At 39.1% G+C, this 11,189-nt stretch overlaps 1 protein-coding gene across 1 annotated transcript in view; it reads left to right on the plus strand.

Moving 5' to 3' along the window:
• The window catches only part of LMOD1 (leiomodin 1), a 32,896-nt gene extending 22,062 nt beyond the window's left edge, over window positions 1–10,834 (plus strand). The window contains exon 3 of the mRNA XM_077481145.1: window positions 8,851–10,834. Within this exon, the coding sequence (XP_077337271.1) occupies window positions 8,851–8,877 (27 nt within the window). The 3' untranslated portion in view covers window positions 8,878–10,834. The remainder of the gene's footprint in view (window positions 1–8,850) is intronic.
• Window positions 10,835–11,189: the final 355 nt, after the last annotated feature.

The raw sequence follows: 11,189 nt of genomic DNA on the forward strand, positions 1-11,189 counted from the left end.
TAAATGGATGGGTGTCTCCCTTCTATGAGTAAATATCTTTTACATTACTTAATGTCATTATAGGCATTGTAAGCTTGGTAGTACATCTTTTCTCACACATCGTAAATAGTCATAAGATTTTGAATTTCCAGGAGTCTTACTGGTATGATCAAGCTATTTTGAACATTTTTTTTGTATGTTTTTTTTTTTTTTTCGTTATTATATTCCAAAGCTGCTTGAATCACATATTTAGATCCATTGTTTAAATCTGTTCTAGGTAAGTTTAAATGTTGATAGGAAAAGTGTAATAACATTTTATGTAAAAAAAAAAATGTCATTGTTTACTAATTTGACTTACAGCATATATAGTAGTTGTGAAATGCTGTTTTGAACATAAAATGGCTCCATTGGACCTGCTTTCAATACCACATCCCAGTTTTACATTGATTTTACTATATCCAGCTAGAGAACTGCCATCCACACTACACCAATGAAATAATATGGAATATGCTGGCCTCCATTTGACATGCAATTGAGATAAATGTAAAAATCCAGAAAAACAACACTTGCCTTACCCTTATAAACTGTCATTGTGTAGTTTATGTTTAAGTCATTTGTATAAAATATATTTATTTTGGAATGAAACAATGAATGCAGTAAAAACCTATGACACTCATCTCACAGAGCATGCTGGACCTTCTTGAATCCTTGGGTGTTTAAATCCCTAAATTCAGTTGAGTCCCAGAGTGTTTTTAAATTTTTTATTTCGATGATGTCTCAGTTTCACATATTATACCTTTTTAGTGTTCGTAGTCTACCCCAATGTATTAAACATATTTTTTTTTGGGGGGGGGGGATTTTCAGAGCCCATTGAGGGACAGTACTTCCTCTCCTCATCTGCTATTTTTCTCTTTTTCGACTTCTTGTTACAACTGAACAGGATTGGTGTGGAGGGGTCATTTCCCTTGAGACGCTGGCATACAGTTTTCTAGTGTCAATTTATTCTGTAGACAGCAGTTTTACTTTAGGTTTTATACTATCAAGCTGTGTCCCTCAATGGGCTCTGAGTAAAAGATTTTACAGTATAAAAATTCCTTTTTATTTTTATTTGCAACACCTGTTGTTAATATAGTGTCAATATAGAAAAAAACTAAACATTTTTCATTTTTTGTTTTTAGATTGCATAAAAAATGTAATAATTTTTACAGAACAGTAATTGTATCTATTATTTCTGTATCATAAGTAATAATAAAGTTTTGCTAGATCTGTAGGCCCATATCTGAAAAGGAATAATGGCTCCATAAAAAGACCTCACGTAACTAAGCACCACCTGCCAGAAAAAGCAAAAACCAGGGAAGAGGGCAGTTGATGTTAAAATGCTAATTGTTAAAGACCATATATATTCTGAACTAGGCCAACTCATTTTCTGGGGAAGCATCCTGTGACTCGATTTATTAGCTTAATGTGCAACTTCAACCTCATAGGTTTCTATCTTATCTCTTTCTTCCTCTATTGCTTGGGGTAAACCGTAACGTCCCTTCATTTTCACCCCTTCCTGTACCTACTGTATGTCATTTTCATTATAGGTACACTTCTGTCTGTATGATGTCCAACCTCCCACAAGACTGTTAAATACACATCACCTGGATTTCAGTTGGTGTCAGTCATAGCTGATGATTCCTCTGTTGTGCACAACTTCTATATTTTTCCCTGGATAAGGAAGTTAGATGCAAAGAAACCTTCCTCTCTGTACACACCAAAGCTCCAGACTCAATGGGGGAGATGTTCTAAAATGAATACAGTCAGAATCAGGTTCAGCTGTGCATGGTAGCCAACTAGCTCCTAACTTAACCTTGTTCAATTAACCTTTGGCAATAAAACCTGGAAGCTGATTGGTTTCTATGGAGAGCTGCACCAGATTTTGCATGTTGCAGTTTTAGTAAATAACCCTCCAGTATTCCTTCTGTAGCTGACAGCGAATTCAGTGTGACTGAACACTTGTGGGTTAGGCAGTAATGTGTTCTCAATCATTAATACAGGAGCAGTAAGGAGTATAGAAGGGTAGCTCAGATACAGTATATGTTTTATGCTATGCAGTGTGATCTGGATCTGGTTTACTTTGGTTTTGTTTTGTTCACATTTAGGCAAAACTGTGTTTTCAGCTTTATTAAACATGTTGTCTGCAAAATACCCATCATTTCAGTAATGTATTGGCTCCCCCAACGCCCCCCCCCCCCCCCCACTGTCAAGTACATAGCTGGAAAAAAAGAGTGGTCATATCACCCTATTTTTCTCTCTGCTTTTAAGGCAGAAAACTTTTGATAAATGTTAAAATAATGGTACAAAATTTGCACAGCAGATAGGGTACAGGATTATAAAAAGTTGGATAGCTGCATATTGGAGTTTAGCTTTAGGCTGGGTTCACACTAGTGTGAATTGGATGCGATTTTCTCCACATCCAATTCGCATAGCTGAACATTGTGACCGGGTCTCTATGGAGTCGGTTCACACATCTCCGCAGCGGCTCTGGTGCAAATTGCACAGGAGTCCTGTCCGTCTTTTGGTCCGTTTCAGGTCAAAATTCAGCCAAAAATTCAGTTTGAAATCTTGTCTCTCCAAGACGACAAGGTTGTGCTGTAGGTTTCTGCTCTGTTTCCATCAGGCAAGTTCGAACAGCCTTCTGGAGGAATTTACTTAGGAAGCTGCTTGAAGGTAGGCATTTTAGACACTTTGTAAATCCAGTGTAGGTTTGGTACTGTCTCTGCCAGGAAGGATGGTATTCCACTTTGTTTGCAAGATGAAAACAGAAGCCCCCTTGGGAACCAAGTTACTCGAGGGGCATAGGCCCCAACTTTTTCCATAAGGAATCAGATCACCTGAAGATATCGAGGGACACTAACTCTCGAGTGATGTCCCATTGGGGACTGCTTTCTAATAGTGCAAACAGAGCCCTGGACCAGAATAAAAAGATACTGGGGAATGTTATTCCCCCTCAGGGCAAAGTCTCAGGACTGACCTTGTGAAGCATTCTCCTGACAGCTCACATGGCCATTTTCCCTGGTGAAAGCTGAAATAGCTAAAAGTTTGAGTCCTAATGAAACTAGGTTGAGCAACATATCCAGGTCCATGTGAGGAATTGATAGCAACTCAGCAAAACCTCTGGGTTGCCAGGATCAAAAGTCTGCTCAGGCTGCAGAGGCTCTGAACCTGTTCCAGACTTCAGAGTAAATAGCAATTGTTGACATCCTTTCTGGAACCTTGTTAGTTACATAGTTAGTATGGTTGAATAAAGACACCAGTCCATCCAGTTCAACCTGAGTGAGTGTCTACAACTGTCCTTATCCCTGTACATTGTACACTCACATCAGTCCCTACCCTCAAGGAGCCCACAATCCAAGGTCCCCATTCATATACTAGGGCCAATTTTGGACCGAAGCCAATTAACCTACCCACATGTCTTTGGAGTGTGGGAGGAAACCCGGAATACCCGGAGGAAACCCACGCAGGCACAGGGAGATCATGCAAACTCCAGGCAGGTAGTGTCATGGTTGGGATACGAACGTGTCTACAACTGTCCCTATCCCTGTACATTGTACACTTACATCAGTCCCTACCCTCAAGGAGCCCACAATCCAAGGTCCCCATTCATATACTAGGGCCAATTTTGGACAGAAACCAATTAACCTACCCACATGTCTTTGGAATGTGGGAGGAAACCAGAATACCCGGAGGAAACCCACACAGGCACAGGAAGAAACATGCAAACTCCAGGCAGGCAGTATCATGGTTGGGATACGAAGCAGCGACCCTTTTTACTGCTAGGTGAGAGTACTAACCACTACACCACTGTGCCGCCCTAGGATTGGACCACTTCCAGAAAATGTCCTCCAATCCTTCCCCCTCAATTTACAGTCCATCATGGGACAGGTGTTGTGGAAACACTGGTAGCTGAAGTGCTTGGTCCTGACTAGATTGCATGGCTAGGGTAAACCCAAGGCCTGTGGTCCAATCGGCATGCTTGCTATCACAGTGAGACCCTCAGACAACAGTCTCCCCTGGAACTTCATGACCAAAGGCAGTAGAGGCATCTGCACCTGTAGGAGAGAAGATAATGCAACACTGGCACCAGCATCAGGATTCAGCCCAGGAGTCCAGAGAAACACATGCATCATGGACTCCAGCAAACAAACACCAGTTCAGATGTGCAAAGAGACACATGCAGCATGGACTCCAGCAAACAAACACCAACTCATATGCACCACATGAGGTTCTGACATCTCTAGTTAGAGAATTCCTCAGCCCCAAAAGACCACGAGGAGGAGCTCCCCACCTTTTTGGTGCATTTAGCAACCTAAGTTGTGGGACTGCTCCAGGCATCACTGTCTTGCGTATATCTTGAGGACAAAAAGGAGAATGAGGGAGGTTGCTTTCAGTCAGACTTTTATAGATTTGGACAGGTCCTGTGGGTGGATATAGGGGCAGAGCTATATCATATGTATGCTGCCATGTTGGGGTCAGGAAAAACAGTTACATTCCTGGTATGCTAACGGTCCATAACAAAACTGTTTAACAATCAAATGGCTGGTGTCATAACTGATCACATGTGCAGCACCATGTCAGTTGCAGATCAAACATGAGAAGCTTGGCTGTAAAGGATAGGAGGGTTTTATTCCTCTTTAAGTCTGTCAGCAAATCAGCCTCTACAAACTTGGCAGTGCCTAAAAATGGAGAGCAACTGAGCATGTGCAGAGCAGGGTGAAAGTGTATTACTGGATTTTAAACAGTATAGGCACTTATTTTTAATGTTTTACATAGATATACCTGCAAAAGGTGGCAGCCTAACTTGATATAGCAGAACTTAATTTTCTGACTAAAGTTCCACTTTAAGGTGTGGACATAGGGCAGGGATCTGCAATTAGCGGACCTCCAGCTGTTGCAAAACTACAAGTCCCATCATGCCTCTGCCTTTGGGTGTCATGCTTGTGGCTGTCGGAGTCTTGCTATGCCTCATGGGATTTGTAGTTCTGCAACAGCTGGAGGTCCGCTAATTGCATATCCCTGACATAGGGAGTCTAAGAACTTCATGCACATCTAATAGGTAACTAGGGGAAGTTTTCCAGGTAAACTTGCCTCTATAATTATAGTAGTAGCATACAGTAATTTTTTGTGTCAATACCAGCATTCCAATGTTAAATTGTTGAGCAACGCTCAACATGATGAATGTAGGAAAGGCTATGATAATCCTTCCATCCCTGTACTATATTCCAAATCCTTATGAATTCCATTTAAAATTAAAAGAGCAAGATAACATTTTTGTACAAATATATACGAACATTGCTACATGATATGATATATGGGAGAAAAGGATTACAGAAAGAATTGAGGAGGTCATAATATATTAATGTCTCTGTTCATGCATAACTCAATAGAGGGAAGGTAACGCAATACATCAGACTACAACCACTCCTCAGGTTACTTGACCTCAGCATTGTATGAACCCATGGCTATGTAAGCAATTTATGACCTCTTTAGCACCTGTTAAATTACTTGCGTATTCGCACTTGTTCTTTTGGTGTTGTTAGCATATCACTGAACATAAGGCTGGCATATATTTATGGTCTACAACTTTTTTTTAATTTCAATTTAAAATTATGTGTGTTGTGCAATAAAGCAAATGTAACTACTGATGATCACATGCAATATGAAGCTGTTAGAAGCTATTTTACCTACATGTCAGATAGAACAATTGGCATCCTTGCAAACAGCTACGTCAATAAAATATATTACAGAGCAGACATCTGGAGAATGTATTTTTTAAACTAATTTAGAAAGGTTTGCTTTCCTTTGAATTCATAGGTTGAGCTGCCCATAGGCTTTAAGGCCGCGTACACACGCGGGGACTGTTCGCCCAACTTTGTTCGTCAAACAGTTTGAGCGGACAGTCCGCTCAAAATTAGCATGGACAGACTTGGCCACACACGACGAACGAACAGTCCACTGAAACTTGCGCGATGACGTGAACGGCACGTACGACGGGACTAGAAATACGACGTCCTATACACTGCAATGCAACCTTCGCCGTGTAAATCCTTTCTGAGCATGCGCGGAACTTAGTTTGACAAACAAGCCTACACACGGGCGGACTGTCCGCTCAAACTAAGTTTCAGCGGACAGTTTTACGGAATTTCCGAAAAACTTTGTTCGTCAGACTGTCCGCTGAAACTGTCCACTGAAGCCCACACACGAGCGGACTGTCCACCGAAACACTGTTCAGCGGACAAAGTTGAGCGAACAGTCCCCGCGTGTGTACGCGGCCTAACTGAATTTGTATCAGGGAATCTCTATGGGGTGGATTTACTAAAACAGGAGAGTGCAAAATCTGGTGCAGCTCTGCATAGAAACCAATCATCATCCATTTTTTTTATTTAATTTTTGTCAAAGCTTAACTGAACAAACTGAAGTTAGAAGCTTTGTATACAATGGGGAGCTGCGCTAAATATATACAAATATAATTAAAATTTTAACGTGTAAAAAATTAGTATTAATTTTTTTTATATGCAAACCCTACATTGATGTAAAAACCAAAGTGAACCAGGTAAAAGTGCAATCTGAAATATATGAAAGTGATGTAAAAAATAATATGTGAAAAATGTGATATATCACAGAAATTATTCTGTCACCAAAAAATTAATGCATGAAGAGAAAATCTAAATCTAAATTACATTCCCCAAATATTAACAAATATACCTGGAGTAAAAATAAATATACATAAATAAATAAAACATACAAGACCTCACTCAAATATAAAAATACATAAACAAATTATAACTCTATACAGTGTGTGAAAATTAGGATAGTGAATATGAAAAGTCCACATGAATCTAAAAAAGTTTGTTCCCTCTGGACGAACCAACGTGCAGTAAGATGTAACACCAAATAAGAAAAAACGTGTGACCAGAATTCCGCTGAAGCACCTCCACCAATAGGTAATATGGGCCGCTTACCAGAGCGCAAGATCTCAGGATTAAGTGAGATCAAAAACGCTTTTGCAGGTACTATAGATGGACAATCCTGAGGACCACAGCAAGCCTTTCTCTCCAGATACTCCACTGGTTGAGACGTTAAAGCCACAGAATATATAAAAAACAGCAAGGGAACACATACATAGTGTAAAACCCTTTTTAATAGACTAAAAGATATAACGCAATTACACTCACATAGTCAGCATGTATATCAGCACTTCTAAAAATCGAGCTCTCGGCTACCGCCCGCACTTCCGGGTCTGCGTAGAATGCGGTGACGTCAGCACGCCGTTCCTCCCAACAGAATAATTGGTGACAGAATAATTTCTGTGATATATCAAATTTTTCACATATTATTTTTTACATCACTTTCATATATTTCAGATTGCACTTTTACCTGATTCACTTTGGTTTTTACATCAATGTAGGGTTTGCATATAAAAAAATAATACTAATTTTTTACACGTTAAAATTTTAATTATATTTGTATATATTTAGCGCAGCTCCCCATTGTATACAAAGTCTGATTGTCGTTAGTATAAAGATTTTGAGTTGCCGCTTAGCAGGTAGTTTTCTTTGAATAGCGCATTTTTCCCTTCTTTTTATTTGAAGTTAGAAGCTGATTGGCTACCATGTAGAGCTGCGCCAGATTTTGCACTCTCCAGTTTTAGTAAATTAGTGTGTTCTAAAGCAGGTGCCTCCAAAATTTCCAGTAAAAGCACCATGTCATATATTTTACAAATACTTGTATGCCAGTTTTATAAATTAATAAATCAATTTTTAATGAATTAATTTAAGTTTTTTTTTTTAGTCCCTTTACATTTGATATACAGTTAAAAATAGAAAAAAATATATATTTTTTTCAAATATTTTATTTAAAGAAACATGAGAGCACGAGACACAACATCTTCAGTTACATGAAAATGGCATAATGGCATCAGGTGAGGTGAAGCAACGTATCATGTCATGAACATAGTCACTAAATACAGACATTCAAAATATGACAAGCATACCCTTCACTCTTATCATGGAAGAACCACCCTATGGCGGTTCTGAAAGGGCATGGTTGTAAACCTCTACTGCTAAGTCACCAAATGTCCCTCTCATTGCCTTTTAATGTGCAGCAGTAAGTGATCTTGATCAACCTTTTCAAATATTATAAAACAGTACTAGAAAATTTCCAGAAGATTAGGGATATAAGAAAGGGAAGAAAATGAGCTAGAAAGAAGTCAAGAGAGCCACAGGAGCCTGGGGAAGGATGGAAGAGGAAGGGTAGAGAGTGAAGGGAAGGGAGAAGGGGGGCACGGGCGGGGGGGGGGGGGGGGGGAACAGGGCCCAGAAGGGGGGTGACGAATGCGCATCTTCCAAGCTGTAGTACGAATAGGAAGAGTCGTGGATAGCATCAGGAAACTGCTGTCTGCTATCCTAGTTGTTTTAGGGATGGACTAGTCCATCGTGTCACTTTCATAGAGGGCCCATCCCTCGTCAGGGAAGGCAAATATGTTCCAGAGTGTCCACGTCTTAGTGTAGCATTCCCGTTGGTGACGGGATGTGAGGATGAGATCCTCCATTTTGTTAATTTCCTCCACCTTTTTGAGCCACAATCCTATGAATGGAGGTTGTGTGGACTTCCAACATAAAGGAATGCACGCCTTGGCTGCGTCGAGGAGGTGGCGTACTATTAATTTTTTTTATAAATTTTCAGAGGAATGTTGGAAAATATATATTTTTTACATTAATATGTCAGTACTAATATTGTACTAAGCGGATTATGTGTGTATAAATATAAAATAAAACATTTAAAAAAGATGGCAAATTCTCTTTTAACATAATTTCTCCTATTTTATAGGTGGAGGTGCCAAAATGGCTGAGGTAAAAAAGAAGAGCGAAGCATACGAAATGGAGCATTTTTTCTCGATATGAACATCTTAAGCATACCCATTTGTTTTTCTAAATCCACACTTGTTTATTATGCTTCTTAGGGGCTAATTACAGTCTTGGCTGCCTTGGCTACCCAACATTCCTTATAAGCGCGTTTCCTTATTATTTCTTGGGGGGGGGTTGACGGCTGTTTACCAGAAACAAGAAAAGGATATAACAGGAGCTAATATTATGGGCTACAGGTGAGCAGGAGCTCATGGAATGTTAAAATGAGTAGTTTTTTTAATGAAGCATTCGATTATAATTTTATGAAACATTAATGCAATATATTTTTCCAGCCCTAAAACATGGAGAAAAAAAAGTGAATTTTTAGTAGCACATAGACTGAATGAAAGGCTTTTGCATTGATGCTGTCCCATTTATTTTAACCTTTTTATTCAATATGAATATTGCCCGGGATGGGAGGGCCTGAAGGCAGCAATAGTGTACATACCATTGATACAATCATTTACTGATGGCATGCAGAGCTTTCAAGTATGAAGCCCAATAGTTTGTTTTATTTCAGAATACAGACAGGATCAAGAAGGGATCAGTGAGAAATGGGAATCATTGTTCCAAAGATATTCTCGAGATTGTAGTGCTGTGCAATCATATATGTCAATAAATCAGAAGCCACCTTTCGTCACCTTAGGTTGATCATATAAGGGCTACTTAAACATGAATATGAATCTTAGGAGATGCTTTTTCACCTAACATTAACCAATTTACAGTGTCCATAAACACTTTATATGAAATCACTACAGACTGGCCCTTTCTGGCTGACCTCTGCTGTATCAGCAGAAAACTGTATCTCTAACTTTATCTCTACCAAATATAATGCTGGTCTCCAAAACTGATCATCTACACTTCATGTATAGAGTTATGACTATATCTGAATTGCTTGTATTTTTTAACAGCCATTCTATTTGTATGATCAACCAGAAGATAGCAAATAAAGGTGACTTGTGATTAATTTGCTGGATTGGTAGAGTGGCATTTGAGACTGGAATCACACTATAGTGTTATAAAGATTCTACTTTTAGAGCACTTCTCAAGCTTGCATTTTTCAATGTGAAAAAAAAAGCAGCAAAGCGCACAATAACACAGTAAAGCCTAGTAAAACACACATTCAAGACGTCCTTTTATAATGCTACATCTATGAATCCAGCCTTAAAGTGACTCTAAACAATATCCTTATTCTCCAAAGAGCTTCTGAACCTCTCCACTTCTCCAGTTCCATTTGTTAGGAAGGAGCAGTGAACATTAGTTGAAGGTCATGTGCACTGCTCTATGCATTCTACAAATCCCATAGTACATTGTTCATAGTCCATCATGGGAGTGAGCAGAAGAGGGTGACTAAGTTCCTACATACAGTGGAACCATGACGAACAAAGATAGCTAGCCTATGACAGAAAGTTGGATCATGGTGGCAGGAAATAAAATGGAATTTGGAAATTTGGAGGAGGCTGAGAGTTTAGTGTCACTTTAAATTAGCCATGCTTGATTTGTATTCCCATTTTGAGGGTTCCCTTGAGTGAAATGAAACCACAATGATCGATGCCACATAATCAGTGCAATATCTTAGATGAATATATGGATCTTGTTGTTTACTTTGGTTTGCTGTTATTCTAAGTAAACGGTATGTCACAGTTCTTTTGAAAAGACAAAACTGTGTCTATCACATAATGGTAGAAGTACTTCCCTCTGTTTCCCTCTCCATTGTGAATGGGTTAACAGATAAAGCATAGCTTAGGAGCTGTGTAAGAAGAAATTGATAGGTACTGAGTATCACTGTATTTAAATTAAAAATACATTTGCACAGGTATAAATTTATATATTTTTTTGACATGTAAATCTGTTGTGGAAAATGTTTCAAGAGCTTAATAAACATTTTAAATGCATGTGTAATTAAACTCTTCCACCAGCCTCTCTGGAATATGTTGTCTGGCACTGCGTGTATCTCTGACAGGGAAAAGATACTTTATGCTTCAATTGGCCATATAAGGAAATCACAGCAACTTGTTCTCTATTCACAAGGCAAGGGAGGGTGAGAATGTTTGGGGGATGAAATGGCATAGCAAGAAGACTGAGAAACATGAAAAATAGCTAAGGCCATGGCCATATATTCTCTTTAATAGACGGGGAAAAGAAATAGTATTATGTGTTTGCTGATGAATTTGGCATCTTCGCGACTTTAAGTTTAAAAGCAACAAGGCTGCATACTTTTGTGATCTGTTAGTTCCACAAAACAACTCTTTAAAGTCTTGC

The sequence above is a fragment of the Lithobates pipiens genome, unplaced genomic scaffold, assembly GCF_037356315.1.
Source record: "Lithobates pipiens isolate NorthernLeopardFrog02 unplaced genomic scaffold, aLitPip1_a1.2 Scaffold_16, whole genome shotgun sequence".
NCBI classification, from domain to species: Eukaryota; Metazoa; Chordata; class Amphibia; order Anura; family Ranidae; genus Lithobates; species Lithobates pipiens.